At 42.8% G+C, this 17,538-nt stretch overlaps 1 protein-coding gene and 1 long non-coding RNA gene across 3 annotated transcripts in view; one reads left to right on the top strand and one right to left on the bottom strand.

Moving 5' to 3' along the window:
• The window catches only part of pou2f3 (POU class 2 homeobox 3), a 24,231-nt gene extending 15,681 nt beyond the window's left edge, over positions 1-8,550 (top strand). The window contains exons 7-14 of the mRNA XM_028595989.1: positions 734-822; positions 1,514-1,690; positions 2,887-3,028; positions 3,299-3,432; positions 5,621-5,785; positions 7,081-7,123; positions 7,332-7,446; positions 8,224-8,550. Of these exons, the coding sequence (XP_028451790.1) occupies positions 734-822; positions 1,514-1,690; positions 2,887-3,028; positions 3,299-3,432; positions 5,621-5,785; positions 7,081-7,123; positions 7,332-7,446; positions 8,224-8,266 (908 nt within the window). The 3' untranslated portion in view covers positions 8,267-8,550. The remainder of the gene's footprint in view (positions 1-733; positions 823-1,513; positions 1,691-2,886; positions 3,029-3,298; positions 3,433-5,620; positions 5,786-7,080; positions 7,124-7,331; positions 7,447-8,223) is intronic.
• LOC114567088 (uncharacterized) lies at positions 1,480-17,538 on the bottom strand. 2 transcript variants are annotated; one of them, XR_003694117.1, is made up of 4 exons: positions 17,459-17,538; positions 8,432-8,497; positions 7,319-7,431; positions 1,480-1,573 (listed from the first exon to the last, which is right to left on the bottom strand). It is a non-coding gene; the product is annotated as an uncharacterized LOC114567088 (long non-coding RNA). The 2 variants fall into 2 exon arrangements; XR_003694118.1 differs by lacking the exon at positions 1,480-1,573 and adding an exon at positions 7,064-7,147.

The raw sequence follows: 17,538 nt of genomic DNA, 5'->3' as shown, positions 1-17,538 counted from the left end.
AACTGATATCACATGTCTGTGTATTAAATACAGAGCTGGACTCAGGACATGGTTAGGTTAGCTTAGCATCAAGAGTGAAAGCAGGGGGAAACAGCTAGCCCAGATTTGTGCAAAGTTTAAAAATTATGCCTTTGAGCTAATCAAGTAACAGGAAGATTAAACAAAAATGTGTGAATTTAGGCTGAGTAACTATTGACGACAAACAACAGTTTATCCATCCGCCCAGTACGTCTGCCTTTGTCCAAAGTCAAAACATACAGCTAACAATACCTCTAACGTTTAATCTGTACATAAACAGAAATATGAAACAATTTGTGGGTTTCGTGGTGCATGCTGCTTGTATTTCTTGACAAACAACAGCAGCAGAAGTCCCAGTTTTAATTTCCACACTGAACTCTTTCAAAAAGACAGTCAAGGCCTGGTTACTAGATAGGGTTGCGGAATAGAACAAAAGGCAAACTACTGTTTATATTTTTATTTATTTAAGGAAAATGTTTTTATGTCATGTTGATTTTCATTACACACTCTGTACGTGTCTTGTCTTGTCCTGATGAGTTGAGGACCACAATGGAAATAAGTCCTGGACTTTATTGTGTTTTTATCCTCGATTGTATTAGATGTCTTTTTATGTTTATGGCATTTTTGATACAATTAAATTAATCAAATTAAATCAAAACCAGTTCTTTTGGTCAGCAAACAATTATTGATCCAAGCCTGCTGTTTTCCTTTGCAGCTCTTTTGCAGCAGAATCTGCTGTCCCTTCCCTGCCAGAGTCAAACTAGTCTCCTTCAGCATCAACCTGGACTGGCTCTGACTCCACAGGTAAATCCAGACCACTTCCTGTCTACACACACATCAGCACAAAGTATAATGCACAAAGAATGTAACATTGCCTAATGTGACTCATTGGTTTGGTTTGGCTTTACCGTTCTGTTTCACTCTCACCGCTCTCATCGAGCCTTTAAAACTCACTGTACACAGCAGCAAACAGCAGACAGACAAAGTTATAGACTAGCTGGTTAACATAGTGGAGCATTTAGCAGCTAAAGAGACAGATATTTCCCTCAGGAGGTGGTGGAGACCAAAAACAGAGCTAACAGAGAGAGAATATTGGACTAATATTCATCAGTGGACACAAACACAAAGACTCCTTCTGAATAATCATGTTGATTAAAGGCTGCTGTATGTGGAAATGAGCAACTCTTTGTTAACAAGATTCACATAAACTTAGAAGGTGATAATATGTCAGTTTTGTATTAAAGCTTGTTTCTGCTGCCATCCAAGTGGCCCAAAAATCTGTTAATTCAGATTTAAAGGTACAATTTGGGTACAAAAATTGCACTTTTGGAACAAATGGTAAAATGATACCAGAAGAAAGCCAATATCTGAACATCTGACTAAAAAAATGTTGAGTCTTGCAGATACATTACAGTTGTTGTTGTTGTTGTTGTTGTTGTGTTTTTTTACATTACCTGGAAACAAACCTTTGTTCTGTGATGTCGCTCTGATCCAGGCTATGAGTCGCTCTGGTCTGGCAGGACCGTCTATGGAGAACCACATGGACATGTCCCACCTGCAGATGCCCAAACACATGTCTGTACCACCACAGGAGGAACCCAGTGACCTGGAGGAACTGGAGCAGTTTGCTAAAGCGTTCAAACAAAGACGCATCAAACTGGGCTTCACTCAGGTAGATAAGAGAAACAACACCACCACGTTTTCCTTTAAGGGCCCTGACGTCTGCTGCTTATTGAGTTATGGACAACTAATGTTCTGGAGAAGATTTGAAACCTAGAGACCACGTTTCCAGGGTCTTAAGGACATTTACTGTAAAACCTTGTTTTAGACTTTTGAGGTTTTTTTTGTATCCTGTATTTCTTAGGTTGCTCCGTCAGGCCGTATTTATAGTTTATGCTGGAACCCTAAAGACACATTCGTATCGGCAATCATGTCTTTCTGTTAAAGATTCAAGATGCAAAATCCTTTATTAATCCCACAGTGGTGAAATTAACAATGTTGCAGCAGCAAGGGATAGGGGGAAAAGTTCTAGGCACAGATAAACAAACAATAAATAAAGAGAATAAATAGTAAAATGTATTTAAAGTATTGCACAGCCACATTTTTATTGCATGGTATATCAGTCCTGGTGTGTGTGTGTGTGTGTGTGTGTGTGTGTGTGTGTGTGTGTGTGTTGTCCATGTGGTCTACTGGTGACAGTATTTGAAAGTTGAATGGGAAAATTATAACCCAAACTGTCCGACTTCAACTTCAACCCACCGTGCTTACTGTAGTTGTGTGCACACAGGTTTTTTATGTGCAATGGGGGATTATTAGCAACATTTCACCTTCAGTTTATATAATCTTGCTGAACTGCTGGTTTGTTTTGTTTAATTCATATTGTGTTTGTTGCCTTGTTGGTCTTGTAGTGATGTTGCCATGGTCCCAGATCTCAGCAATAACTTTATTGAGTACGATGTTACCGTAACTGATAGAAATGAGGGACAAAACTACGAAAATAAGACACAAGTTGTAATAAATGAGAATTATCATTTTACAAGACCTAGATTTTGGTTGGTTTGGAATAATTTTCCAAAAAGATGTCTTCACATTTGCAGCGTTTAGATTTTATTTTCATAACAAAGATCCATTTGGGATTGTTACTTTGAAAGAACTTTTAAAGATAATATAATTATTATAATTATATAATAATGGCTTTGATAGTTGATCAAATATGAGCATGAACGTTTTTAAAAAAAATCTTGGATACATAAAATCGTCAGACAGGAAAACTCCATCAACTACGGAAGACTGAGACTGTGATCAAATATATTTTTTTTTATACTTTGACTTTTGCATAAGAGGGTGACACAGTGTGTGTTTTCGCAGGGAGATGTGGGCCTTGCGATGGGAAAACTGTACGGGAATGATTTCAGCCAGACCACAATCTCTCGCTTCGAGGCTCTCAACCTCAGCTTCAAAAACATGTGCAAGCTCAAACCTCTGCTGGAGAAATGGCTGAGTGATGCAGGTACAACACAGTGACCACCATTTTGATTTGTATACCACTAGAGGGCTAGAAACAAGCAAAGCAAATGTAAAATTCAATAAAAATGTATCTGAAAAACAACTTTGCATAGATTTCTGAGTTAAAAACATGACACAAAATGTCTTTAGTACTAATTCTGCAGCACAAAATATAAACTAAAAGTCAGAGTGCAACTGTTACTTACCTGATTGTGTTGTTGTTCAAAGTTGATGATAAATGTCCTTGTTATATATTTGTATTGTTCCACATTAGAGAACTCACCCTCTGACTCAGTGAGCAACCCCACCTCTCTGCCGCCCCTGATCGAGGGCTACGGACGCAAACGGAAAAAGAGGACAAGCATCGAAACCAACATCAAGCTGACTCTGGAGAAAAGATTCCTTGACGTGAGTTCACGACTGAATAGAAATTTGAGGAGTTTTTTTGTGAGTGCTTTCTAAGTTATATAATTTATTGTGTATAGACAGAAAGGTTGGTTATAGCATTCATTATAAACCAACTTTTCTGTCTAATCACAGACACGTTAAGTTATATTTGTATGATGCATTGATGTTAAACAATTAAAGTCACTATGTGTAAATAATAATAATAATAATAATAATAATAATAATAATAGATTTTATTTATAAGAATCAGAAAGGAGTTTATTGCCACAGTAGTTACCCTACGTGGAATTTGCCTTGGTGATTGGTGCATACATTCAAACAAACATATTTAACAATAAATACAGATTCTTTATATAGCGCATTTCGAAGTAAGAGACTTTACAATAAAACCAGCACATTCTTTACATTAAAAATATAGAAGCAGTAAAACCGACACAAAACACAAGCATAATAAAGGCAAGTGAAACTATGAAACCAGCAACTAACAGCAGGCAAAGTGTAATATTGTGTAATGGTGAAGGCTAATCTAAAGAGGTAGGGTTTGATAAGTGCTTACATTTAAAGGTCCCATGACATGGGGCTCTTAGGATGCTATTATATAGACCTTAGTGGTCCCCTAATACTGTATCTAAAGTCTCTTTTATATAGACCTTAGTGGTCCCCTAATACTGTATCTGAAGTCTCTTTTATATAGACCTTAGTGGTCCCCTAATACTGTATCTGAAGTCTCTTTTATATAGACCTTAGTGGTCCCCTAATACTGTATCTGAAGTCTCTTTTATATAGACCTTAGTGGTCCCCTAATACTGTATCTGAAGTCTCTTTTATATAGACCTTAGTGGTCCCCTAATACTGTATCTGAAGTCTCTTTTATATAGACCTTAGTGGTCCCCTAATACTGTATCTGAAGTCTCTTTTATATAGACCTTAGTGGTCCCCTAATACTGTATCTGAAGTCTCTTTCATATAGACCTTAGTGGTCCCCTAATACTGTATCTGAAGTCTCTTTTATATAGACCTTAGTGGTCCCCTAATACTGTATCTGAAGTCTCTTTTATATAGACCTTAGTGGTCCCCTAATACTGTATCTGAAGTCTCTTTCATATAGACCTTAGTGGTCCCCTAATACTGTATCTGAAGTCTCTTTTATATAGGCCTTAGTGGTCCCCTAATACTGTATCTGAAGTCTCTTTTATATAGACCTTAGTGGTCCTCTAATACTGTATCTGAAGTCTCTTTTATATAGACCTTAGTGGTCCCCTAATACTGTATCTGAAGTCTCTTTTATATAGACCTTAGTGGTCCCCTAATACTGTATCTGAAGTCTCTTTCATATAGACCTTAGTGGTCCCCTAATACTGTATCTGAAGTCTCTTTTATATAGACCTTAGTGGTCCCCTAATACTGTATCTGAAGTCTCTTTTATATAGGCCTTAGTGGTCCCCTAATACTGTATCTGAAGTCTCTTTTATATAGACCTTAGTGGTCCCCTAATACTGTATCTGAAGTCTCTTTTATATAGACCTTAGTGGTCCCCTAATACTGTATCTGAAGTCTCTTTTATATAGACCTTAGTGGTCCCCTAATACTGTATCTGAAGTCTCTTTTATATAGACCTTAGTGGTCCCCTAATACTGTATCTGAAGTCTCTTTTATATAGACCTTAGTGGTCCCCTAATACTGTATCTGAAGTCTCTTTTATATAGACCTTAGTGGTCCCCTAATACTGTATCTGAAGTCTCTTTTATATAGACCTTAGTGGTCTCCTAATACTGTATCTGAAGTCTCTTTTATATAGACCTTAGTGGTCCCCTAATACTGTATCTGAAGGTGGAGAGGGGGGAGTGAGGCCTTGACCAACTGCCACTTTACTCGTTTGAAAGCCATGATGTCTCTCTCTTTCTCATGGGTGGGCCAAATTCTCTGGGTGGGCAAAGCAGAAAAAGGGGAGGTAACCTTGCTCCTTATGACCTCATAAGGAGAAGATTCCTGATTGGCCCATCTGACCTTTCATTTTCTCAAAGGCAGAGCAGGATACCCAGGGCTCGGTTTACACCTATCACCATTTCTAGCCACTGGGAGACCATAGACAGGCTGGGGGAACTCACATTAAAGTTTAAAAAAAGGGAAATTTTCTTGCCATGGGACCTTTAAAGGATAACATCATAAACATTTTGTTGGTTTCCAGAACCCCAAGCCCAACTCCGAGGAGATAACCCTCATCTCAGAGCAGCTAGCCATGGAGAAGGAGGTGGTTCGAGTTTGGTTCTGTAATCGGCGTCAGAAGGAGAAGAGGATCTACTGCCCGGTGACTAGTTTATCGGTCAAATCACACAGCTACAACTCCCGAATGGTTAGCTGTCTAAAACATCAATCTCTTTCACTTAGAAACACAAAATACTATAGGCTACTCCTCTCACGTGACTCTTTGTACTTTTCCTTTAATTTGAAGTTCATGTGTGTTCATAAGCATTTGCAACAACCAGCTCAAATATGTCACATTAATAGGGTCATAAAAGAACATTTTTCAACTTGGTGGTTAATAAAAGACTTTCAGCTCCACAAAACTCTCTTTATTTCTCAGTATGGCTGAGCGAAGATCAAGTGAAGATAATGACCTCTTCTGAAGAGTCCATTGTGTTTTTTTTAATCCTGTTTAATCCTCCTTGGCTACTAGCAGCTGCGTGGAGGAGGGGTGGGGGTGGTGCGCGATCACTGCGTCATGTGGAAGTGCAGACAGTTTTGTCTGTCATTACTTACTAGAATACCTCATGGAGGAAGTAGAAACTACGCACTATAGCTTTAACATCAGACATCACTTCCGGTGACACACAGGACGCAGAACGTGACGTAGCTCTGTTTGTTCCGTAAAGTTAAAAAAACTCCCCGTTTACTTTTATTTAGTCTCGCATTGGCAGACCTTCCTCCACAGCACTGCGGAGGAGGGTCTGATAAATACTATGGCCACTAGAGGGCGGCGCCACTATAAACGTAACTATAAGTAGTAACTATAAGTCGTAATTGCTGCTTTAACAAATGACTTACGTGTGCGCTTTTTTTTAGAGGAGGACAGTCTTGTGTTTCCATTGGTAGAACAGCCAATAGGAATGCCTTCTTTCTGAAATGAACTGTGATTGGCCAAAGTCTCCCTTTACGGGCTCGATTTTTGAGACATTGGCAATTTTAGACCCTTTTTAGGGGGACTCAAGCGTTAATAGTGTCAAAAAACGTTAGCTGACGTTCAGTAGCTAGCTCAGAGATTATCGGCTAATGAAATGTGAGGTTTAGCAGGGGGGGTTAACACTTTTGCAAGGCACTGTATCCGTGTCACATTCTCATGAAGGGCTGAGCCCCCCTAAAGATCTCATCCTAGAATCACCCCTGTTTTGAGACCACTTGAATTACCATATGCTGAAAGGTTGTTATAAAAAATTTGCCCGAAAAACACCACCTACCAGTTTTAGTTTAATAAAATGACCAAAGTTTAGTTAGCACACTCAAGCTCTTGTCAAGCCTTTAGTATGCAAGAGCCTTAACTGTTGACATGGATTTACACACGTTTTCACAGAGCGTCATTTAAAAAACAAATCAAAAACCAAATAAAACAAAAATCAAACTAAATTTATTTCCATTTTCACACTGTTTCAGGCCTCAGCGTCCAGATCCTACAGCCCTCTGGCTTCAGGTGGAGGCAAGTACCATTTCCTTTGTTTACCTATTTTTAAAGTTCATTTGATGTTGGAAACAACATAACATTTTAATCTCTTATCTCACTATCCAGGGCTAATTAGCACAAGAATAGAAACACACAGTTAGTGTTGAGTATGATTCATGCATGTGGGTTTCTGCATGTGTGCATATATGTTCATAATAATAGTGTTCTGACCTTTTCCTTCCAGTTTCATCAAATTCCTCTCCAAACAGTGCAAGCCGCGAAGCTTCTCCCAACAGTCTTTCCGCAGCGTCCGTCTCTTTAACGTCTCAGGTCAACCCAGCTTCCTACAGCACGCCCGGGTAAGAAAAGTTAACCTCCTCCCCCCTGCACACCGCTTCTGCTCTCATACACTTGAAAGATACAATAACATGGAGCCTTTCAGGTGTGATATAGAGGAGATTAAGATGTGTAGTAGCCGTGTCATTATGGATCCCATCTGGTTTCTTGGCAAGAGCCAGTCTGTCAGTGTATTCCTCTTCTATCTGATGTTTCTGGATTAACATTCCTGCTGCATTCATGTGTATGTTGCATTTTACTGCTGTAGATGTTGAAGGTTGTGCTCCTTTTACATACTGTTGGCTAGTTTAATCTACAGCAACGCATCATATTCTATAAGATCATCATATGTTTGTAGCGTCGCTGTCCTCTGAGAACCACGTATCTCTAAAAAGTTTGAAAACTTTTCATGGTGTCAGAATAACAGCCCTGTTTTCAGCTTTGTGACGATGCCTTTTCCAGCTGATCCGAGAGGCTTTTTAAAGACTTTAATTAACTTAAGCAGTAGGAGAATTTTCTCAACACATGAAGGAAGACTTCATCCTTCAGTTTATCACAAACATTCAACACCAACACATCTGGAGATACGTGGTTTTCATTGGACAGGAAGGGGATGAAAAACTGTCATCTGAGAAGTAACTAAAGCTGTCAGACAAATGTAGCGGAGTAAAGAGTATAAAGTTGCATGAAAAGAAAGGACTCAAGTAAAGTACAAATGTGTACTTGTGTATATTGCTTGAATAAATGGTTTTCTGTCATCTATTTTAGTCTAAGTAGATAATCCTGTGATCTTCTTTCAGGTCCTGGTACCGCACATGGAACCCTGCTGCCTATCATCACTGAGAAACATAAACTCTATCATATGAAGCTTTTTATTTTGAGGAGGATGTCCACTGAAGATGTGTGACGGAGTGGCACGATAACACCTGTTATTAACAGGGTTACAACTACAGGCTAAACCTTAGACGGAATCATGAGACAAAGCAGCAGAGGACTGCAAACACTCACCAAACTGCTGTTAGGACGGCCTCGAGCTGTTTGATTTGCATTCATGTGACTCTTTACCTAGATCAGCTGCAGAGAGGAAGAATACACAAAAAAAACACACACTCACCTGACAAGTTATCATAAAAACCCTAGCAGGAATTCTCATATTCAAGCCTGTATGGCTCAAATAATCAGTTTGAATGTCAAACTGTTTTTTTTTTTTTTTTTCTGACATCTTTACATTGTGCTGGACTCCAATTATCTCAGTTTTGCTGTTATTTTATGTTTTTATGTTATTATAGTTAGTTTTGTTTTGGTGAATTTGATTCAATCCTCCATTGTGTACTGCTCGTCTGTCTAATTAAATATGCAGTCTAAACAAAGGGATTTTAGAACTGCATGTTCATGACTGGTGCAAAAAGGCCTTATATTAGTGATCAGAACGGCTTTTGATTTGGTTATTTTAGTTCTTTAAAGCAGTTTAACTAAGCTGGTGAGAGAAAATGTAGACCTCTGCTGGTCCAAACCAGCTGCTGGGGTTTCTCTTTACTTTGTCTCTTTTTTTCTTCCTGCTGTGGCTTGTTGTTCTGCTTACTACAGACTCATAAAAAAACTGCCTTTCAGACCTCAAGTCATGGATGGATTACTGAACTGGGGCCCCAGGGGTCAGGGTTCCTGACTGATAAAATGTCGCTAAAAAATCCACATAAGGATCACAAAAAGACGCTAAATGACCACAAACACACACAAAATGACAGAAAGATACACATAATGACCAGAAACAAACCAAAATGGCTACAGAAACACAAAACAACCACAAAGAAATGTAAAATGACAAAAAAGAGACTCAAGATGATCGCAGAGACCCAAAGTTACTACTAAGACAAGCAAAATTACTAAAAACAGACGTAGAACTACCGCAAAAAGACATAACCAACTACAAACGACCAAAGATGACTATAGAGACACAAAACGACCACAGAGAAATGTAAAATGAAAAAAAAGGAGACTCAAGATGATCGCAGAGACCCAAAGTTACTACTAAGACAAGCAAAACGACTAAAAACAGACGTAGAACTACCGCAAAAAGACATAAACAACTACAAACGACCAAAGATGACTATAGAGACACAAAACAACCACAGAGAAACATAAAAACACTAAAAATAGATCCACAACAACAAGGAAACGCAAAATGACCCAAAATTACTAAAATAATAATAATAATAATAATAACTTTATTTACAGACTCAAGGTCCAAATATAAAAGTACACACAACATACCACAGACAGAAGGGTACACCCAAACACAAAAAACATACAGACACAAGATGCAAAACAATCAGAAATGTAAAAATGACAACAAAGAGCAAAGCAAAACAATCACAAAGTGACCACACAGAGACACACAACTAAAAACAGACGTGAAACGACCAAAAATGGACACATAAAAAACTAAAACTACTAAAAATAGATGCAAAATGACTACAGAGATTTAGAATGACTAAAACTAGATGAAAAACAATCAAAAAAGGTGCAAAATAACTATAAGGGGAAGCAAGCAGACTGGTGTCTTGTAAACTCTATGTCTGGGCCCAGGGGCCCATTGTCTCATAATCCGTCCATGCCTCAAGTCAAGGTCTGACTCTTGTTTGTTTGATTTGTGAATAATGAATTTCTGTTTTTTGAGTGTCCATTGAATATTATTTTTTATTTTAGAGAAATGTTTTTCAGTGGTACAAAACTCTGAGCTAAACCACTATAATTATGATGTTATATAATGTAACAGCAGGTACTTTTTAATGTTTTACTGATGTAACTGAAGCTACCGTGCTAAAGGTTAAAAGTGGAAACAGTGATGTTTGATCTTCTGAGTCTCAGGGAATCATTTCTCTTTACCTCTTAACTCTTTTATTTAAAAAATTTAATTAAACAGAGACGGCAATGAGTTTGACCGTCTTTCTTTTAAATAATAAATATATACACATACATACATACATATATATACACACATATATATATACACACATACATAGAGATATATATGTATAAAGATACAATGGGGAAAAAAAGTATTTAGTCAGCCACCAATTGTGCAAGTTCTCCCACTTAAAAAGATGAGAGAGGCCTGTAATTTTCATCATAGGTACACTTCAACTATGAGAGACAAAATGAGAAAAATAAATCCAGAAAATCACATTGTAGGATTTTTAATGAATTAATTGGTAAATTCCTCGGTAAAATAAGTATTTGGTCACCTACAAACAAGCAAGGCTTCTGTCTCTCACAGACGTGTAACTTAAATCTGGTCACTAAGGGTGACCAGATTTCCCGGAGCTAAAAACGGGACACTTTGCGCGTGACCACACACGCTTTTTAACGTGAACATGTGCCAGCCCAGGTCAGACATAGACAGACAGTTACCTCATTATTTTGATCGTAGGCTCCTCATCTAATAATAACAGTGTTTTTTCCTGTAAAATTAACAAAATTGCAGAAACAGCCTTTTTCAGTTTTAGTGTGAGATTTATGTTGAGATTTTTTCTAAAAAAAGATTCTTTGAAATGTTATTTATTCCAATAACACCAAAATAATTTAAAATTATTTATTGAAAATTGTGAGCATAACCACTTCATTTCCTGCATTCTGGTGAATTTTTATGCATATATTTCTACCTTTTTCTGAATCAATGTATACTGCAACCTGCAAATATCTGTAGCCTAGGCATCATTTACTTCTCCCTCCTGTTTGGCGTCTTTTGGTGAGGAAGTAACCTCCTTAAATGTGCATATGACTTCATTATTATTCACCTCAATGATACATTAATTCATTTTAATTTATAATAGACCCCTGGACTGTAATATTTCAGATGTGTTTGAGCAAGATTTCTGCTCATGTCCAAAACTTTGTGCACATTCAAAATACAGTATATCTGCGCACTCTGTGATTTGGAGGAGACGATGAGTCGTGACATTTTGACAAAAATAAAGTTAGGTTAGTAGGCTATTACAAGAATAAAGTCACTATATTTCAGAAACTAATCTATACATGCACCATAGTCTGCTGTGCATTACGTGATTGCTCTGCTGATACGGTAGATCTCAGACCTTCTGACAGACACAGAGCCACCTTTGGGTCTCTGGTCTCTGAATGAGGCAAATAGTTTAGCTGGAGAAGTAACTGAACGCAGCTCTACGTCGGAGGTGGAAAACGGAAACTACAGAAATACACGGAACACAAACGCAACACATCTACCGCAGCATGCGGCAGCATGATCACAGCTGAGCGCGCCCATTATAACCTGAAGCTTCGCTGCATTTTACAGAAAGAGTGGACACAAGCAGGTCTGCTTCAGAGCTCCGTGTGTCTGAGTCTGAACCATAGACTGGAAAAGTCACGTCACAGGAACCCCAAACTAAATCAGTAGTATTGCGCTCCTAAACTTTGTGTTGATGGCATCATGTATTACACTGATTTGGCTACGATTCCTCCCAAAACTTCACCCGGATTTGGCTTTCCTCACGTAGAGACGGTTGCTAGGTGATAGCATGGGTGATAGCAACAACTGCAAATACAGCATGGTCGGACCCCGCACGTAGCTGCCCGTTCTATTCGCCTCGGAAAAATAAACTGGATAAAGTTACATTCGGGGCTGAAGACACGGCCAAATCGGCTGACTCCGCTCCTGGTGTAAACCGGGACATTTTAGCGTCCCGACAGGCTTTTTGTGGAACTGTTCCGGTCAAACCGGGACGTCTGGTCACCATAGACTAAATCTGTTCAGATTACAGATCATCTAAAGTCTTTTGTTAATTAAAATCAGCAACAGATCGCATGTAGAGCATTCTGACAGCTACTCTGTCATAATAAAAACAACTGGAGACTGTGTACAAGCAGATTTACGGGTCTGATAACATTTTATTAAATCGGAATCGGACCACAGTGTTTATGTCACTTCCTGTTCAGCCTGAAGGTTGCTGGAATCAGCTGGAAAACTCTCCGAGTTGAGAGCGGATTTTTGTCACCGCCCCCGGCTTCTGCCGGCTGCTCTCGTCCGCTTTACAGGCGGGGCGCTGTTCATCTCCAACGAGCCTATTATAAGCAGAACGGATCGTGCAGGCAGAACGGATCGGGTACCGACACCTGTCCACAACCTCAAACAGTCACACTCCACTATGGCCAAGACCAACGAGCTGTCAAAGGACACCAGAAACAAAATTGTAGACCTGCACCAGGCTGGGAAGACTGAATCTGCAATAGGTAAGCAGCTTGGTGTGAAGAAATCAACTGTGGGAGCAATTATTAGAAAATGGAAGACATACAAGACCACTGATAATCTCCCTCGATCTGGGGCTCCACGCAAGATCTCACCCCGCGGGTGAAAATGATCACAAGAACGGTGAGCAAAAATCCCAGAACCACACGGGGGGACCTAGTGAATGACCTGCAGAGAGCTGGGACCAAAGTAACAAAGGCTACCATCAGTAACACACTACGCCACCAGGGACTCAAATCCTGCAGTGCCAGACGTGTCCCCATGCTTAAGCCAGTACATGTCCAGGCCCGTCTGAAGTTTGCTAGAGAGCATTTGGATGATCCAAAAGAGGATTGGGAGAATATCATATGGTCAGATGAAACCAAAATAGAACTGTTTGGTAAAAACTCAACTTGTCGTGTTTGGAGGAGAAAGAATGCTGAGTTGCATAGAACACCATACCTACTGTGAAGCATGGGGATGGAAACATCATGCTTTGGGGCTGCTTTTCTGCAAAGGGACCAGGACGACTGATCAGTGTAAAGGAAAGAATGAATGGGGCCATGTATCGTGAGATTTTGAGTGAAAACTTCCTTCCATCAGCAAGGGCATTGAAGATGAAACGTGGCTGGGTCTTTCAGCATGACAATGATCCCAAACACATCACCCGGGCAACGAAGCCAAGAAGCATTTCAAAGTCCTGGAGTGGCCTAGCCAGTCTCCAGATCTTAACCCCATAGAAAATCTTTGGAGGGAGTTGAAAGTCTGTGTTGCCCAGCAACAGCCCCAAAACATCACTGCTGTAGAGGAGATCTGCATGGAGGAATGGGCCAAAATACCAGCAACATTGTGTGAAAACCTTGTGAAGACTTACAGAAAACGTCTGACCTCTGTCATTGCCAACAAAGGGTAGGCTATATAACAAAGTATTGAGATGAACTTTTGTTATTGACCAAATACTTATTTTCCACCATAATATGCAAATAAATTCATTAAAAATCCTACAGTGTGATTTTCTGGATTTATTTTTCTCATTTTGTCTCTCATAGTTGAAGTGTACCTATGATGAAAATTACAGGCCTCTCATCTTTTTAAGTGGGAGAACTTGCACAATTGGTGGCTGCCTAAATACTTTTTTGCCCCACTGTATATATGCAATAAGCATAAAAGTCAGTGCTGTGGCTCATTATATTGACCTACATTGTGTACAGTTGGCAATCAGTAAAAATTATTTGACAGTATGTTGACCAACAAGACAAGCTAGCTATCCAGCCATGTCACTGTCCCCAAAACAATATAACTACTTTTACGAACAATTTGATCCGCGATGTGTGACGTTACTGTCGGCTGCAGCGGCGCAGCCTGAAGCAGCGAGCTGAACAGTGAACAGGATGTGAGATAAGATAAAGATGACACAATCACTTCTCCGTGAACCATCACCTTATCGTGGTGGAGAGGTTTGTGTGTCTCTGTGAACCTGAGGGCTGTGTTGTCTGGAGCTTTGTGCTCCTGGTAGGGTCTCCCAAGGCAAAGTGGTCTCAGGTGAGGGGCCAGACAAAGAATGGTTCAAAAACCCCAATGAAGAAGCAAGGTAGAGATGGAGTGACCCTGCCCGGAGGAAGCCCGGGGCCCCCGCCTGGAGCCAGGCCCAGACGGCGGGCTCGTCCGGGCGAGCGCCTGGTGGCGGGTTTGCCACGGAGCCCGGCCGGGCACAGCCCGAACAAGCTACGTGGCTCCCCTCTCCAGCCCATGGGCCCACCACCTGTGGGAGGAACCGTTGGGGTCGGGTGCGATGCCACATGGGTGGCAGTGAAGGTCAGGGGCCTCGACGGACCAGACCCGGGCGGCAGGCGCTGGCTCTGGGGACGTGGAACGTCACCTCTCTGTGGGGGAAGGAGCCGGAACTGGTGCGGGAGGTGGGCGCTACCGGTTAGATCTGGTGGGGCTTACCTCACGCACAGTCTCGGTTCTGGAACCATACTCCTGGATAGGGGTTGGACTCTTTTCTTCTCCGGAGTTGCCCAGGGTGTGAGGCGCGGGCGGGTGTGGGGATACTCACAAGCCCCGGCTGGCGCCGCTGTGTTGGAGTTTTACCCGTGTGGACGAGAGGGTCGCCTCCCACGCCTGCGGGTTGTGGGGGAAAACTCTGACTGTTGTTTGTGCATATGCACCAAACAGGAGTTCGGAGTATTCGGCCTTCTTGGAGACCTTGACTGGAGTCCTGCATGGGGCTCCAGTGGGGGACTCCATTGTTATGCTGGGGGACTTCAACGCACACGTGGGCAATGATGGAGACACCTGAGAGGCGTGATTGGGAGGAACGGCCTCCTGATCTAAACCAGAGTGGTTGTTTGTTGTTGGACTTCTGTGCTAGTCATGGATTGTCTATAACGAACACCATGTTCGAACATAGGGATGCTCATAAGTGTACCTGGTACCAGAGCACCCTAGGCCGAAGGTCAATGATCGATTTCATAATTGTTTCATCTGATCTGAGGCCGTATGTTTTTTGGACACTCGGGTGAAGAGAGGGGCAGAGCTGTCAACCGATCACCATCTGGTGGTGAGTTGGGTCAGGGGTGGGGAAGACTCTGGACAGACCTGGTAAGCCCAAACGTGTAGTGCGGGTAAATTGGGAACGTCTGGAGGAGGCCCCTGTCCGACAGACTTTCAACTCACACCTCCGGGCGGAGCTTTTCGTGCATCCCTGTGGAGGCTGGGGGCATTGAACCCGAGTGGACAATGTTCAAAGTTTCCATTGCTGAAGCTGCGGCGAGGAGCTGTGGTCTTAGGATCTTAGGTGCCTCAAGGGGCGGTAACCCACGAACACCGTGGTGGACACCAGTGGTCAGGGAAGCCGTCCGACTGAAGAAGGAGTCCTTCCGGGATATGTTATCTCGGAGGACTCCGGAGGCAGTTGCAGGGTACCGAAGGGGCCGAAGGGCTGCAGCCTCTGCCGTGAAAGAGGCAAAGCAGCGGGTGTGGGAGAAGTTTGGAGAAGACATGGAGAAGGACTTTCGGTCGGCACCAAAGTGTTTCTGGAAAACTGTTCGCCACCTCAGGAGGGGGCGGGGAACCATCCAAGCTGTGTACAGTAAGGATGGGACACTGTTGACCTCCACTGAGGAGGTAATAGGGCGGTGGAGGGAGCACTTTGAGGAACTCCTGAATCCGACTATACGCCCTCTATGTTAGAGGCAGAGCTGGAGGATAACGGGGATTGTCGCCGATTTCCCAGCGGAAGTCACTGATGTAGTCAAACAACTACACAGTGGCAAAGCCCCCGGGATTGATGAGATCCGTCCAGAAATGCTCAAGGCTCTGGGTGTGGAGGGGTTGTCCTGGTTGACGCCTCTTCAACATTGCGTGGAAGTCTGGGACGGTGCCAAAGGAGTGGCAGACTGGGGTGGTGGTTCCTCTTTTAAAAAAGGGGACCAGAGGGTGTGTGCCAATTATAGGGGTATCACACTTCTCAGCCTCCCTGGTAAAGTCTACTCCAAGGTGCTGGAAAGGAGGGTTCGGCCGATAGTCGAACCTCGGGTTGAGGAGGAACAATGCGGATTCCGTCCTGGTCGTGGAACAACGGACCAGCTCTTCACTCGCGCAAGGATCCTGGAGGGAGCCTGGGAGTATGCCCAACCGGTCTACATGTGTTTTGTGGATTTGGAGAAGGCGTATGACCGGGTCCCCCGGGAGATACTGTGGGAGGTGCTGCGGGAGTATGGGGTGAGGGGGTCTCTACCAGGGCCATCCAATCTCTGTATGACCAAAGTGAGAGCTGTGTCCGGGTTCTCGGTAGTAAGTCGGACTCGTTTCAGGTGAGGGTTGGCCTCCGCCAGGGCTGCGCTTTGTCACCAATCCTGTTTGTAATATTTATGGACAGGATATCGAGGCGTAGTCGGGTGGGGAGGGGTTGCAGTTTGGTGGGCTGGGGATCTCATCGCTGCTCTTTGCAGATGATGTGGTCCTGATGGCATCATCGGCCTGCGACCTTCAGCACTCACTGGATCGGTTCGCAACCGAGTGTCAAGCGGTTGGGATGAGGATCAGCACCTCTAAATCGGAGGCCATGGTTCTCAGCAGGAAACCGATGGAATGCCTTCTCCAGGTAGGGAATGAGTCCTTACCCCAAGTGAAGGAGTTCAAGTACCTTGGGGTTTTGTTCGCGAGTGAGGGGACAATGGAGCGGGAGATTGGTCGGAGAATAGGCGCAGCGGGTGCGGTATTGCATTCAATCTATCGCACCGCCAGGACGAAAAGAGAGCTGAGCCAGAAGGCAAAGCTCTCGATCTACCGGTCAGTTTTCGTTCCTACCCTCACCTATGGTCATGAAGGCTGGGTCATGACCGAAAGAACGAGATCCAGGGTACAAGCGGCGAAATGGGTTTCCTCAGGAGGGTGGCTGGCGTCTCCCTTAGAGATAGGGTGAGAAGCTCAGTCATCCGTGAGGAGCTCGGAGAGAGCCGCTGCTCCTTTGCGTCGAAAGGAGCCAGTTGAGGTGGTTCGGGCATCTGGTAAGGATGCCCCTGGGCGCCTCCCTAGGGAGGTGTTCCAGGCACGCCCAGCTGGGAGGAGGCCTCGGGAAGACCCAGGACTAGGTGGAGGGATTATATCTCCAACCTGGCCTGGGAACTCGGGATCCCCAGTCGGAGCTGGTTAATGTTGCTCGGGAAAGGGAAGTTTGGGGTCCCCTGCTGGAGCTGCTCCCCCCGCGACCCGACACCGGATAAGCGGACGAAGATGGATGGATGGATGGATGGACAAAGTCCGTCCAGAGGGCCAGTAGAACTTACTTCTTGCAGCCTGTGTGTTTTAGCGCCATCCTGTGGTGTTCAGAGGACGAGTTGGAAATAACATCACATTTCCTTTTTGA

This window comes from Perca flavescens, chromosome 13 (assembly GCF_004354835.1).
Source record: "Perca flavescens isolate YP-PL-M2 chromosome 13, PFLA_1.0, whole genome shotgun sequence".
Classification (NCBI taxonomy): Eukaryota; Metazoa; Chordata; class Actinopteri; order Perciformes; family Percidae; genus Perca; species Perca flavescens.
The sequence above is the reverse complement of the archived record's forward strand: the minus strand, read 5'-3'. Positions and strand labels throughout refer to the sequence as shown.